The sequence below is a fragment of the Myotis daubentonii genome, chromosome 1 (genome assembly GCF_963259705.1).
Source record: "Myotis daubentonii chromosome 1, mMyoDau2.1, whole genome shotgun sequence".
NCBI classification, from domain to species: domain Eukaryota; kingdom Metazoa; phylum Chordata; class Mammalia; order Chiroptera; family Vespertilionidae; genus Myotis; species Myotis daubentonii.
This window is the reverse complement of record NC_081840.1, coordinates 140,558,408-140,574,984: the sequence shown is the minus strand read 5'-3', so window position 1 is coordinate 140,574,984 and position 16,577 is coordinate 140,558,408. Positions and strand designations below refer to the sequence as shown.

At 41.1% G+C, this 16,577-nt stretch overlaps 1 protein-coding gene across 1 annotated transcript in view; it reads right to left on the bottom strand.

The window, feature by feature from the left end:
* The window catches only part of MYO3A (myosin IIIA), a 213,019-nt gene that overhangs the window by 194,261 nt on the left and 2,181 nt on the right, over positions 1-16,577 (bottom strand). The window contains exons 2-4 of the mRNA XM_059660968.1: positions 15,580-15,714; positions 3,271-3,375; positions 576-675 (exon numbers count right to left, since the gene is read on the bottom strand). Coding sequence (XP_059516951.1) covers positions 576-675; positions 3,271-3,375; positions 15,580-15,714 — 340 coding nt within the window. The remainder of the gene's footprint in view (positions 1-575; positions 676-3,270; positions 3,376-15,579; positions 15,715-16,577) is intronic.

Genomic DNA, 16,577 nt, shown 5'->3' with positions numbered 1-16,577 from the left:
AGGGCAGGCTCCAAAGTTGGTTAATTTAAGGGCTGGATTACATCATCAAAGACCCTTGCTCTTCCCTTCCTCAGCTCTGCCTTTCTCAGGGTTGTCTTTCCACTTGGAATGAAGCACTACAGGACTTAATAAGGTGCCTGTAGCAGTACAGGCATCACAACAGACACAGAGGGTCTGGAGGAAAATGGAGACCGTCTTCCCCTGTGCTTCCTTCTTAGGAGGGAAGAAAATTTCCCAGAGACCTTTGAAGATTTCAAAATACTGGATTTGGGCACATGCCCATCTGTAAAGCAATTACTAGTCAGGGCTGTGGGATTAGGTGTAGGATAATCAATGGGGTGCCATCCATTTTAGAGAATCAGCCACACACACTGCTACAGTGGTGTACGGACACAAGCTAGCTGACGTGAAAGTCACTCTTCAAGGAATCTCTCATCTGCCAAATGTTTAAAAACCTGCACTTTCTAACCTCAAGGAGATACAGCCTTTTTTTCTACTTTCAATGCCTAGAAAGCAAGGCTAATATTAATGATCAAGTTGTATCACAGTATTCATGAATTTCAAATAAAACTTACCAAAATCTACAAGTTTAACTCCGCCTTCTGTGGTCAACAGGATGTTATTTCCTTTTACATCACGATGGATGGTCTTGTTGTTATGCAAATGTTGAAGTCCCTAGAAGGTAGAAAATATCTCCTTTTAAAGAAAGCACCAGCCTGTGGTGTGGCTCAGTGGGTGAGTGTCAACCTATGAACCAGGTTCATCCCTGGTCAGGGCACATGCCCAGGTTGCAGGGCTCAATCCCCCATGGGGGGCGTGTAGGAGGCAGTAGATCAATGATTCCTTCTCATCATTGATGTTTCTACCTTTCTCTCCCTCTCAGAAATCAATAAAAATATATTAAAAGAAAAGAGAAAAAGCATCAAACAAAAACATTTTCAGATGATTGCATTTGTACAAAATCTGTAAGAAACACAGTGAAAATTAAGATTCAAGCATTCTTAAATGTTTAATATTGAATTAGTCATATCAAGTTATATCACTTTCATTTTGGGCTATATAAAAATTCCAAAAAGCAGAGCATGCCCTTAACTCTCATTAAATAATTTTATTGAAAATGTGTTGATCTCAATAAAAGAAAATGCTTATATACTTATCCTATCTAATAATAGACAAACATGGTAATTGACTGTATCTTCACTATGCTTCCCATCAGCTAATCAGGGCAATATGCAAATTAACTGCCAACAAAGATGGCGGTTAACCGCCAACAAAGATGGTGGTTAATTTGCATATGTAGGCACAATGCTGGGAGGCGAAAGGGGAAGGATGGAAGAAGCCGCCTGCCGCTGACGGTGATCAGAAACCCAGGTGTCAGGCAAGAGCTGCCTTTGCCCTGCCCCCTGGCCCGTGATTGGAGAACCGGGGCTGCCTTTGCCCGCCCCCTGGCTGATGATCGGAGAAGCCAGGCGGGGCAGGGAAGAGGCGGCCGCCAGCAACCACCTCTTCCCTGCCCCACCTGGCCAGTGATCGGTGATCGGAGAAGCCAGGCAGGGCAGGGAAGAAACAGCCACCGGTGGCCGCCTCTTCCCTGGCCCCCTCCCCCAACCTCCCTGGCCAGTGATCGGTGATCAGAGAGGCCGGGCAGGGCAGGGAAGAGGTGGCCTCCAGCAGCGGCCTCTTCCCGCCCCCCCGCCCCCCCCCCACCAGTGTTCAGAGAAGTACCTGTATTTTTTTTTCCAAAGTACCTGTATTTTTAATAATTTCTTGACATGGTAAAAGAATTTTACATTATGATCCAAGGGTGGTGGGGGGAGGAGAAGGAGCAGCAGAACAATCCAACAAACAAAAAGGGAAACAGAAATGCATGGTGGAAGGGATTTGAAGGGTGGGTAGGGGCATTGCCCAACTAAAATGCAATTGGTTTGTTACTGAGTGCTATTCATGGGAAGACAGCATCCTGACTCCTTCTCTATACAGCATATTGGGAGTCAAAATGATGCATCCAGGTGGAAATATGATTAGGGGTTGGAAGACAGACAGGGAAAGAAGAAGTCAGAAATAGACACAGAGAGAGTCACTGGCTGGCTGGCTGCAAATACTGACTCTCCAGTAGTGATAGAATAAAAAAGTGGGGGATATCTCTGGAAGATTCAAGAGATAGGGGGCAACTCTTCTATGGTTTTGACTTGCCCAGCAGATTTCCACATACATACATGTACATGCCTATGTTTGCATGCACACACATATACACATAACTGACTGCCCTCCCTGGAAGCACAGAAGAAGAAGAAGCCGCCAGAAGAAGAAGCCGCCCATCCTAATCCAGGCGCCAGCACCTGGGGCTGGCTGCAGCCCAGGAGACGGACAAGCCACCCTCCCGAGGTCCCAGGCTGCAGCCATCTGGAGAAGCTGCCAGCCCTGTGGTCCAGGGCGCCAGCACCTATGGCCAGGGAAATAGGTTCCCTCTTCTCCGACTGCAGTCATTACTTCAATATTCCCCTTCTGAATTTCTCTCCTGTGCTGCAACCCAACTCCACTTTTCATCAGAAGGACACGGAACAGAGAGAGCAGTGTTAAAAGCTTACATTTTTAAGCCAGTAAGGTTGGCACTTAAACATATAAATGGAAAACTAGAGTCCTTAAGGTGACAAAGGCTACAAAGGACAGGGACAGCGCATGACCTATTATATCCAGCAATCCATATGGGTACCGAAAACTTTGCAATGATGACAATTAGTGAAGATTTGAATCAACTAAAATAGTTCACAGGGAGAATTCTTCCATCTTTGAAAATATCTACATCAAATCTGTTTAAACAGATTTTCATCTGCATAATATAACATATTCTGACAAGACCACCAGCACCACCAATGTGGTCAGTGTTGTGCCGATAAATGTTTAATAACTGAGGGATTCCGTGTGCCGCCCCGCGCCCAGTGCACAAATTTTTGTGCACCGGGCTACTAGTTTTAAATAATGGCAAATAAAAACCTAACTCTTAGTAAAAAATACACATTATCTATCTCATCATAATCACAATCTCAGAAATATACATAGGAGATCAGAACTCAAGGTTCTGTTGACACAAGGAGGGTAGATTTCCAGTGGAAAAAAGAAATTAGTTGTGCTAAACATTTCAGATTTTGCATATGTACTCTTGCATCAATAAATTCTAATGTATTATTTTTCTAAAAATAGGATCCACGCTTTCTATTTAACGAGAAATGCCTCAAATAATTAATGCATAAATAATTTAAATTGCCTTACCATTAGTGCTTCACGTAAAATATAGGCAATTATGGGCTCATTCATTCTTTTCCCCTTTTTCAGAAATCCTTTCACAAGATCAGTCACTGATCCTCCATTGCACAGCTATAAAAGAATATTTTAAGATCGATATTAAAATGAATATGACATTTTAAGGACTTGCTATAAAAGTTTCTACAAAACATTTTTTAAATTATCCAATTTTCGTTTCAAATTATTATTTTCATCATCCTTATCATTTCATAAATAAATGAACATATAAACTTATAACTACTTTACAATTACTTATTGGAACACAGTTTTCATATGAGTTAATTTTTAGAAGAGAATCTGAAGCACTGGGCTTGATTTTTAAATTCAAGTATAAGAATCATGATTCTACAAATTAGTCCCACCTTTTAGTATCTAGGGCTTAAAAGCATTCTTGATTCCTGATAGCTTAATTAATAGTGCATTAGGTTCCATGACTTCAATACATGGCTACATACTATTTTACATGTGCATTAATTTAAAAACATGACTTCTTTCTGGAAAATTGCAGAATGCTTTGAAGTAAGGATTATAAATAATATTTTGTAGGAAACTGTTTTAAATATCATGTTTTCCATGCTCTTTAGCCTCTTCCCCCCACATTTCCCCCACCTGCAAAGTAGAGGACTCTAAATGGAAAAGCAAAAGGGAAGAGCATGGTAGGAGAATTTTTCACATCCAGGTTCTCTAAAGTTAGGAAACATGAAACCCCACAGAAGATTCTCAAAGGAGCTGCATATTTGCAGAACATAGAAACACTGATATTAGCAGTGGAATATGAGACAGGAGATACCTAGGCAAATGACCTCAGAACCAACAAAGCTTTGATACATGAACACTGGATCCCCTCATCTCTGCCCCTTTAGCCTTTGTCTTCAACCTGCCTCTTCTCTGGGGGCTCTCGTCCATGTTCTCCTTACCCTGACCCATGAGGCCTCCGCTCCTATCTGCCTTGGTTCTCACAAACTCCTGGAAACTGAAAGAGCCATAATTTCCCTGATTCTACTAACCTAAATGGAGGCAGAGGAAGGCGGTGAGAGGAAATACATTCGTACATAAACAAAACTGAGAGAATTTGTTGCTACCAGATCCACCTTATAAGAAATACTAAAGGAAATTCTTCAGGATAAAAGCAAGTGATCACCGACAGTGGGAATATTATAGGACAGTGAAAAGCTAGGAAAATTCCAGGAAGAGTGGAACAGGGAAACTAAAACAAGAAAATTAAACAAAGCCAAAAAGCTTTGCAAGCTGCTTGTAGCAGGACCTTATCTTGAGAACAAAGGGTTAAAACCTCTCCTTCTCACAAAAGAATGCAGGAGAGGAGGGAGAAGAGAAAGGGGAGGGGAGAAGGAGGAATCCTAATTCAACTTCTCACTAACCAGACTGCTTAGTGCACATCATCCTGGAGTTGTTAAGGCAGCAGTGAGGAGGGGGAAGGAAAAGTGCAGTCTAATCTCATCCCACTGTATAAACAAAGCCAGCAGTCTGGGGATTTAATTGTCAGGTGCTTCTCACAGATTGTGAAAAAGCCATAACAAAGAAGAGGGGTGACCTTCAGAGTTAATCTATACCAGGATAATTAGCAGAGGAATTAAAAAAAACAACAACTTTTCAACAGGAGGGTATATAATGCCTTGAACCCCCACCCAAAGGAACTCTTTGGATTAGCTGAGAGTCCATCTGTGATTCATAAGGCAGATGTATAGATTTGCTTGTATTGCTTCTTTAATAAATATGCATGCTTTTAACTTTTATATGTATATTTTTATTGATTTCAGAGAGGAAGAGGTAAAGAGAGATAGAAACATCAATGATGAGAGAGAATCATTGATCAGCTGCCTCCTGCACGCCACCCACTGGGAATCGAGCCCGCAACCCAGGCATGTGCCCTTGACCGGAATCCAACCTGGGACCCTTTAGTCTGCAGGCCGATGCTCTATCCACTGAGCCAAACTGGCTAGGGCTTTAATTTTTTAATAAATTCATTTTAACACAATCCAATCAGGGTCACTCCTTTAAATTCATTTATACAATGAGACAAGAACTGAGGTGGAGAGAGACCTCTCCCTCTGACTCAGGGATGTTCAATAACACACTTGTGCACCAATTTGCAGTCCCACTAAGAGTACACAAGTGTTCTCTTCTCCACATACTCTCCAGCATATGTTTATTTGTTTTAAATGGTCTTTCTCCACCATTTGACTGTGACCTCCATGATCACAGAGTTTGTCTTGCTCTCTAGTGAATGCCCAAAGTCTACCAAAATGCCTGGGTCAAAGTCACAGATGATATTTATGGAATAAATGACAGGTTGGATAAACTTAAGTTCTATACACTTATGCATGCGCACAAACACATACAAAATGACAGAATGGCATCTTTTTTTTTTTTACTTTTTTTTTTATTTCTTAAAGTATTACAAAGAGTATCAAACATGTCTCCTTTTCCCCCCTTGCCATTCTCCCAGCTTCCCCCACCCCCCAGTGTCTTGTGTCCATTAGTTATTCTCATATGCATGCATATAAGTCCTTTGGTTGATCTCCTACCCCCCCACAACCCTCCCAAGGGTTCCCACTGTAGTTTGACATTCTTCTCAATGCTGCACTGCCTCTGTATCCATTTTTGTTCATCAGTCTATAATGATCCTTATTATCCATACATGAGTGAGTTCATGTGGTATTTTTCTCAGCTTCCCAGGGGCCGTCTCAGCCTAAAAGGGGCCATCTCAGTCTCACAGGGGCCATATCAGCCACATTGGGGCCGTCCCAGCCTCACAGGGGCCGCCTCAGCCTCACAGGGGCCGTTTCAACCTCACCATGGCTGTCTCAGCCTCACCAGGGCCGTTTTAGCGTCACCAGGTCCGATTCAACCTCACCGGGGCCATCTTGACCTCACCGGTGCTGTCTCAACCTCACCGGTGTCATCTTGACCTCACCAGTGCCGATTCAACCTTACCAGGGCCATCTCAACCTCACTGGGGCCATCTCAGCCTCACCGGGGCCATCCCAGCCTCACAGGGGCCATCTCAACATCACCGGGGCCGTTTCAACCTCACCGGGGCCGTCCCAGCCTCACCGGGGCCGTCTCAGCCTCACAGGGGCAGTCTCAACCTCACAAGGGCTGTTTCAATCTCACCGGGGCTGTTTCAACCTCACTGGGGCCGTCTCAACCCCACCAGGGCCACTGCCACCCCACCGGGGCCGTCTCAACCTTACCGGGGCCGTCTCAACCTCACCAGGGCTGTCTCAGCCTCACCGGGGCCGTCTCAACCTCACCGGGGCCGTCTCAGCCTCACCGGGGCCGTCTCAACCTCACCGGGGCCGTCTCAGCCTCACCGGGGCCGTCTCAACCTCACCGGGGCCGTCTCAGCCTCACCGGGGCCGTCTCAGCCTCACCGGGGCCGTCTCAGCCTCACCGGGGCCGTCTCAACCTCACCAGGGCTGTCTCAGCCTCACCGGGGCCGATTCAACCTCACCGGGACCATCTCAACCTCAGTGGGACCATCTCAATCTCACCGGGGCCGATTCAACCTCACCAGGGCTGTCTCAGCCTCACAGGGGTCGTTTCAACCTCACGACAGAATGGCATCTTTTCACATGGTTTATAAGGTACCTCTTCAAAGTGTGACTTTTTTACTTATCAGTAATTTCAATAAAATATATTAATGTAGTAAATTCTGTACTTCAATAAAATACTGATAAGATATGAATGAGAGCTGTCATCATTACCTAATAGATGGTTCCTAATGTGTACTTTCATAGTAGGTAAAATTTTCACATTACTTTTCCAATGTTTAAACTAGAAGCAGTACTTTTAATGTATTAGCCTATATAATAAAAGGCTAATATGCAAATAGACCAAACAGTAGAACAACTGAACTGAACAACCAGTCACTATGATGTGTGCTGATCAGCAGGGGGCATGCGGAACATGGCAGGCGTTGGCTGCGGTGGGATGGTGGAGCAGGTGAGCGGGGGGCCAGACCAAGGTGGGGCACTGGTCGCTGTCATTGGGGCAAGCCTCTGGTGGTTACTGAAAATTCTTTGCTCCTGCACACCGTGGTCCTGCCTGGCGCTAGCACCTGCTGCTGGCACCAGCCCCGCTCCTGCTTGCACCCTTTGCTGGCACTGGAGCTGCTGCTCGCACCTGCTGCCTGCACCTGGCTCTGGTCCCAATCGTTAGGCGCCATCAGCGGGTGCGAGCGGCGGCTGCCAGTCGCCCCTGAGGGCTTCTCCACCTCCCCCTGCTCCTGAGGGGTGGAGTGGTGATTGGGGCAGCAGTTGCCATTTGCACCCGCTGACAGCACCAGCCCCGAGTGCGACTGGGGCCAGTGCCATCAGCACGTGGGAGTGGCGGTGGCGGGAGGGGCCAGGCAGGGGCACAGAGGATGGGCCAAGACCCGCCCCTATGCCCACCACAGCCCTGCAGCCTACAGTTCCTTTCAAGGTGCACGAATTTGTGCACTGGGCCCCTAGTTGAAATATAATTGGCTTATTTAAGTATGCATTTTGATGTATTTTGGTAATTGTATACAATCATGTAACCAGTAAATAAAGATACAAAACAGGCCTTGGCCAGTTTGGCTCAGTGGTTGGAATGTAGGCCTGCAGACTGAAGGGTCTCGGGCTCCATTCTGGTCAAGGGCATGTATCTCGGTTACAGGCTCGTCCCTGGCCCTCGCCGGGGCCCATGTGGGAGGCAAACAATAGATGTGTTTCTCTCACATTGATGTTTCTCTCTCTCTGTCTCTCCCCTTCCTTCCACTCTCTAAAAAAATCCATGGGGAAAATGTCCTTGGGTGAGGATTAGCAAACAAACAAAAAAGATATAAAACAGTTCCATTATCCTAAGCTGTTTTGAAATTCTTGGGAAAACACCATTAAACACTGGTAATGCTAGCAATAAGAAATCTATGATAAAATCTAGGATAAATTAATCTATGATTAAAAAAGAATTCAGAAATGTTTCATGTGCATGGCAGGAATATGTTGATTTAACAAATGGCAACACATCTTAGGCCACACCATATTTTTCCTCTGAAGTAATACTATAAACTTGCACTTCTGTTCAAAGAGTGGATGTTTCTGCAAGCACTGAATTACTATTAGGGAAGAAAGATATAGAAGCCATGTATATGGGTTACTAGGGTTACAATTAGATTTTTTTCCATCTTGCCCTTTAAACAAAAATAAAATGAAATGACTAGGTAACTTGGCTATCTGTTCTATTGCAAGTACACTCAATAACAGCATTTTACATGAGAACTTGGAATGGTCTTCCAGTCCTAAGAACATGAAAAGAGTCATCCTGACCTTTATCCTCCTCCACTGCAATTGTGCAGAGCCAAAGGCAGGAGGGAGCAATGCTGTACTATCAGAGCAACTCAGAAGCCCAGCTTCCCACTCCTGCCCTCCATCCCCTGTCCCCTCCCACATGTGCAAGTCTGAAGGGGCTTCATGTCTCCTGTGTACATGCTCTCTCCAGGGCAGTAAAGGGTTAATAGCTGAAAAAAAATAAACAGAAACCATTCCTTCATTTTACTTTCTATCATTCTATGTTTCCTTTCCTCATGACAGGGTTGCTAGATGCAGGTCTAAAGACAGAATAACTACTAATGCATGCCATATGAAAGTAATACTTGTCTACAAAAACCACATCGATTACCTGAAATATCTATTTGAGAGGCTTTATAATTATTTACTGAATTTTTGTGCTTTCAAATACCACCTGTAATTTTTAGTCTTTGATGCCTTGAAAGGGATATAATTTCAAAGAGAAAAATTGCTATAATTGGAAAGCAATGAGAGAAAGCAATGTCACTGTTAAGAATGAACAAATCAGGACCAATTCAGACAAATAACAGAATGCACTGTGCAGCACCACTGCAAAAGGAGCAATTATACCTCAGACTGAATTATGGGAGAGGGCCTTTTAACACAAAGATGTCCTAACTGAATTTTGTCTCCATTCTGACTGAGGGAACACTAGGCAAATAGCCTCTGAGAGAGAAGACTGGATTGCTTAGGGCAGTGGTCGGCACACTGCGGCTCGGCAAACGGCGGCTCACAAGCCACATGCAGCTCTTTGGCCACTTGAGTGTGGCTCTTCCACAAAATACTGACTTCTGTGCATGGGCCACGAAATTTCAATCGCACTGTACGTGCGCACCCTCACGTGGTATTCTGTGGAAGAGCCACACTGAAGGGGCCAAAGAGCCGCATGTGGCTCCCGAGCCGCTGTTTGCCCACCATGGGCTTGGGGATTTAAAATGTAGCTGTTCTTCCAACCAAGAAGGGGAAAATTAGTTACATCTCAGTTTTTCCATTTGTCATCATCAGTAGCAAATGCTTAGTGACTCAATTTTGACTCTATGTTTCGGTCTCCAGGTTCAGTGATAAACATATGCAGAAACCTAACCAACTCCCATGTCCCCCTGGGTCCTTGCCACTGATCTGCAACTGGAGACATTAGGAGTTAAAGGAAGTACAAACCCAAAAGAGGCATAGTAGTCCCCCCTTATCGGCAGTCTTTTTTCCCCCCAGGGTTTCAGTTAACTGCGATCAACCACGGTCTAAAAATATTAAATGGAAAAATCCAGAAATAAACAATTTATAAGTTTTCTATTGCATGCCATTCCAAGCAGTTTCAATGATGAACTCAATTGCTGCCTGCTCCATCTGGCCAGGACATGAATCATCCCTCTATCCAGCATATCTACACTGTACATAGAGTACATAAGATATTTTGAGACAGAGAGAGGAGAGACCACATTCACATAACTTTTATTACAGTATATTGTTATACTTGTTCTATTTTATTTTCATCATTGTTATTAATCTCTTACTGTGTCTAATTTATAAATAAACTTTACCATAGATGTGTATGTATAGGAAAAAAAATCCTATATAATAAAAGAATAATATGCAAATTGACCCTAATGGCGGAATGGGAATGACCAGTCACTATGATGTGCACTGACCACCAGGGGGCAGACACTCAATGCAAGAGCTGCCCTCTGGTGGTCAGTACGCTCCCACAAGCTGGGCTGATGACTGCCAGCACAGCGGTGGTGGCGGGAGCCTCTCCTGCCTCTGTGGCAGCGCTAAGGATGTGCGGGAGTGGGCCTAAGCCGGTAGGTGGACATTCCCCAAGGGGTCCTGGACTGCAAGAGGGTGCAAGCCAGGGCTGAGCGACCCCAGTAGTACATATAAGGCTCAGTACTATCTATGGCTTTATGCCTCCACTGGGGGTCTGGGAACACATCTGTTGCCCATGAATAAGGGGGACTACCCTATCTATATTTTACTAAGCAGGTCAGCCAAAGGATGTGATAGCAATAGGCAAAAATTAATATAAGTATACTGTCTAGGGCGGGGGGAAAAAATGGACACATATGTAATACCCTTTGTAATACTTTAAGCAAAAAAAAAAAACAAAAACAAAAACAAAAAAAAACAATGCAAATGTTTCTCCCACCTTAGAAATTTGAAAAAATTTGGGCCAGTATTGAGTCCCTTTACATTCCAGGGTATGAGGAACTAACCAGTGCTAAATTTATAAAGCCTTTTATCCATAAAGTGAAACATTAGAAATTACAAAAATAAATAAATAAATAAATAAATAAAATATTTCTTGAAAAAAAAATTAATATAAGTATGGTACTTTAAAATGAGGCATAGATAAAGAAACAATTAGTTCTCCCTTTATGTCTTCATGACTAGGAAAACCTAAAATGTTAAATGATAGTAAAAATCTCCATAGATCTTCCTGTAAAAAAAAACAAAACAAACTAATTAGATCCCACAGCAAAAAATGTTCTACCTCTTCTCTTTGTAGGTCATTTCGTTTCAACTGCATGACTGGAATTTCAGTAGGCTAGCAACTAGTACTCTTTTACTGAATCGGGGCAACATTTATAGTCTGAAGATAAATACACAGAAAATTTAGAAGGAAAGAATTCCGAAACAGAGCCTTATATATTATTCATGCTCAAGAACTTATAGTATGCCCTGGCCAGTGTGACTCAGTTGGTTGAATGCTATCTCATGCACCAAAAGATCTCCAGTCAATTCCTGGTGAGGGCATACACCCAGGTTGTGGGTTTGATCCCCGGTTGGAGTGCTATGGGAGGCAACTGATCAATGCTTCTCTCTCACATGGATGTTTCTCTCTCTCTCTCTCTCTCTCTCTCTCTCTCTCTCTTTCTCTCTCAAGTAAATAAAACATATTAAAAAATTATAGTATGACAAAATGAAGAAAAGATACAAGAAAGAAAAAACTATATCAAAGTGAAAGAAATCATTTAAAATCACAACTAAATAATAGAGAAAATAGACTGCCTGGAAAGATCTATATACACATTATTCTTAGGATTTCAATTCTAGATTGAAATATAAATAAAATGATTTTTCACGGTAAAAAGTCATTGGGCAGCAGTTGGTCTAAGCTGGCATAGCGCTTACCCACACGCCAGACTGATAATGAGGGGTGTGATGGTGCTCAGCCCCTCCGGGACACATCTTCCTTATGTAGATTCACATTAGAAGCCAGGCGTTGTTAGCATGGCTTGGTAGGTGTGCCTCTTTGGGACCACTCTTTTGGTATCCTCATTCAAAATAATTCATTTGGGCTTTATTATAATAATAGGTATAATTAGCAGTCATTTTGTAGAATAAAGTATTGATGCCACAAGCCAATTTTCTGAAAATTTCTCTACAGCAGCATTTGCACCATTCATGTTTATAAATCAAATAATTACACATCTGGCCACTTATGTGTATATGTAATGTGTAATTGATTTACATATGCAATTCAATTATCTTATATCAGTTAGCCAACTTCTTGCTTTCTTTACCCTTTTCCCCCTACGTTGTAAGTTCAGATGGATTAGATTTCTGAAATCCCTTTATAATAAATTACCATTTATTCTTTTTTTCTCAGGCTATTTAGGGATATTTCCAATACCACCACCTGATAATAAAATATAAGGACAAATCTCAAAGAAGCTGTTAAGTCTCTATTGATTCATTATATCAGGAAGCTGCTTCACTTTACTGGATGTTCCAAAACCATTTTAATCAATCTTTTCTGTCCTCTGAAAAGAACATTTAACTATGATCAGGAGTCTCAACTCTCACCTAATTCCACGGGATAATAATGAATGTCAGTATAGGCTTTGATCATCATGAAAGACAATGACTGATCTCATTCAATACTTTTAAAGGCAAAGATTTATACATTATGTCCTTGCCCATTTAGACCTACATTACAATGCCTAATCATCGGCCAATGATTTTACATGGAAAAAAGTAAAGATGCAATTATTGAATATGTTTTGAAGGATACAAAGACATGAAATTTTATTCAAGACTATACTAAGGATTTGCACAGCATTACATCTCAAATATACGAACACAAACATGAAGTAAGCCCTTTAAAATTCTCCATTAATTTAAGGCAAAATGGTTTAAATTCATAATTTATATACTATTACTTAGGTAATTAAGTTTTTCTTTGTTTTCATGTGTGATTTAACTAAAAACATAAAGCTATTTAAAACTTAATTGAGAAGTACAAAATAATTCTCAAATCCTAATAATTTGCCTATTTCTAAAAACACAGCTGGTTATTTAAAATTTTTAAACTTCTATATGATAATATAATACACAGTTTCAAATTTTGGAAAGATTCCTGAAAATATTATTTTACAGTTTTGAAAGCCTCTATGTTCAATTGAAGGTGGCAGATTAAACATAAATTTATTTCCTCTCGCTCATGAATCTCTGTTAAAATGCTAGTAAAGGAATAAAAAAGTATAAATCACAAGAAAATAGAGAACAGAAAAAGAGAGAGAAGCAGACAAGAGGTTCAATAAAATTTTTCAACGTGTAAATCAGATAACTAGTGGTAACTGATTTAGCAACGCAAAGGAAGCCACAAACTAAAATGCTGGGTGAGCAGATTAACGCAGACAGGACTGAGTCACAGTGAAAGGGGCGGTGGAGTAGGGAGGAGAGATGCAAAACACAAGGAATCCTTTGGAAGTCTCTAATCAAAAGACTTGACCCCTCTTAACCCACATACAAGCTATCCACATGCAGAAGCCTGCCTGGTACTCCTCACACACTCACCCAGCAAGAGACTGGAGGTTTTGTTCCCTATAGAGGCTGAACTGAAGAGACTTAAGATGTGATGATATCACTGCAGCGGATAATGAGAGTAAGGCGCATACCATTACATGATGTGCAAAACAGAGAAATAAAGTTGGAAAGTGGCGGTGATGAGATCCAGAAAATGATGGATTCTACCCAGGTGAGCAGCAGAGCGATATATCAGAGGTTAGGTGCATGACAGACCTCCAGAATGGAGCAGGACACCAGTTCCAGAAGTGCAAATAATAACCTTGCTAAAATGCAGAACCTGGATTACTACATAAAAGAGCAGAAATGCCCAGTCATACATGTCCAAGTACATTAATATGTCCAAGTACATCAATCAACACATCAAAAGCACAGACCTGCTCAGGAGAAGGTGGCACCACTAAACTGGAAATACATTATTATTGCTTTACATATTAGGCCTTTTGGTTCTACTTGCTTTTTATTGTGTATTTATTTTGAAAAAGGTAAAAAGTAATTAAGTCTATCTGAAATTACATTAAGTGAAAAATGGGATAATTTGATACATGATATTTTCAATCATTTAAACATACAAAAAAAGGTAAAGGATATATGTTAAATGTTAAGAATGGTTGTTAAGAATGGTTCTTATAGTTTCAAGTACAGGGGGGCCTTGACTTACGAGTGTCCCGACTAACGAGTTTTTCGAGATATGAGCCGTCTCTCGACCGATTTTTTGCTTTGAGTTGCAAGCTAAAATTCGGGTTACGAGCCAGCTTCAGATGCCCCACTGCTAGCTGGCACAGCGAACGTCACAGTGAATGCCACAACATCAGCCCAGCATCACGTGTCTCACTCGTTCACTTTTGATTTGACATATGAGTAATTTGAGTTACGAGCTCCGTCACGGAACGAATTAAACTCGTAAGTCAAGGCCCCACTGTATTTTCTACAATTATCATCCATTATTTCTATAATCCTTTATAATTCATAATAAAAATATGATGTTGAGTAAGGAAGCAATATAATTTATAAATGATTATTATGCCACTGTAGGAAAACCAACAGAACATTCTGAAAGAAGTAGAATAATCAAATGCTAATAAAATCATAATGAACACAATAAACATATGATACTACAGTGGTCAATAAGGATTTTACTAGACATGATTACAACTTGAAAAAATTCTTAAATCACTTGAATAACAATATTCAATGAAAATTAGTAAAACCACATTCTCCTAGGACTGGCAGTTACCTGAGCAGGGCGCCTTCTAGAGCTCGGCATTAGAGAGAACTATCCAAACTATTCTCAGGACTTAAAAGGCAGAATCTACAGCTTCCTTCTGGCAACACAGTCAGTATTCTACACCATTTCTACTGTGGTTTCCACACACACACACACACCCCCGCCGCCCCATACATGCAAATACCTGGTTTTGTAATTTATGTCATTAGTATTCAATAAGGAGAGAGAGAAAAAAAATAAGAACCATAGCAGCTCACCATTTTTGCATAATGAAGCCTCACTTAAAATTAATTTTCTCTTCTATCCTAGCACCTGGCACAGAGCCTCAATCATGTATTAGTTGAATAAAATATGGATGAATAAGTAAATATTATAATGAAGTCCCTTTTAAGCTTGTTCTTCTGCAAGGAAAATAATCCTAGTTTCTTTAGGCTTTTATTGTGGAGATGTTCCTTTAATTTTTAATAATCTTTGTGGCTTTTAATTCCCAATGTGTCTTAAGATGACAGGAACTGCCCTAGCAAGTTTGACTCAGTGGATAGAGCATTGGCCCACGGACTGAACAGTCTCAGGTTCGATTTAGGGAAAGGGAACAGTTGCAGGCTTGCTCCCCAGCACTGCTTGGGATGCATGTGGGAGGCAACCAAGTGATGTGTCTCTCTCACATCGATGTTTCTCTCTCTCTGTCTCTCCCCTTCCCTTCCACTCTCTCTAAAAATCAATAGGAAAAATCCTTGGGTGAGGATTTAAAAAAAAGATGACAAGGCCACAACTGGGCGCAACATTCCACTGAGAATGTAACCAGTCAGGAACACACTAGAACTGCTTTGTGATATCGATGTTGCATAAACATGTCATTCCAAACCACACTGCAAATTTCTACCCATAAAATAATGTTGAAACACTTACCTCAAGAACCAACCAAAGCTTATCTCCATTTATTTTATCCTTCTTGAAGTACATCCCATAGAATTTGACCACATTAGGATGGTCAGAAAGAGTTTTTAAGATACTATACTCTGCTTCAATCTCTTCATCAATATCCTAGTTTCAAAAAGTCATAGAAAGAGAACTGTGAGGAAAGCATGAATAACATCAAAGAAACTTATTTCAGAAACTGAATAGAGAATTTAATTTTGTCAAAGTAAAGTCATAATAGTTTTTATTGTGCGCAGCACTGTGCATTGAAATTTCTCATTACATTGTTTAAAGGGAGAGTTTGGGATTTTCCTGCTAATCAAATATATCTCCAATTAAGTTAATTTAATTGAATTAAAAAGGGATCAATAAAAGGCTATTTTGGTATGTAGTTACTGTAGAGAGAAGCATATAGGGAGAACTACTAAAGATTATTTCCTTTACTTTATAGTGTTAACTGCATTTCAATGGCAAGGCCATTAATTTAAAATAAAAACTTTTAGCTAGTTCATTTTATTTCTTTGAAATACAGGATATTTAGAAACTATCAAAACTCAGCCATAAAATAGATTCCCAACTTTCCAAAAAAGTAAAATACAATAAATTCCTACCTTTCCAAAAAAGTAAAATGCAGTAAAATTATATAAAATGGTGTATAGTCTTTAGTTAGCTAAAGGCCCATTGAGAATAAGAAGAATTGATTGCTATCCTGTCAATAAAAATTCAAGATAGCCCCTAGTCATGTTTCTAGATAAACCATATATACATGAAACAACTCATAGAGGAATAAAAGAAAGCAGTCTAATACTGTTTTTACAGTAATATTTAATGTCCACATTGTTGCAAGACAGATGATGGAATCACAGAGCTGAAAAGAATTTTAGACCATAGCTCTAACATGAGAGGAAGACACTGAAGCTCAGAGAAGTTAGGGTCACAGAGCTGGTTGGTACAAGATCCAGGACTAGCCTGCCTGCAAGACCACTGCC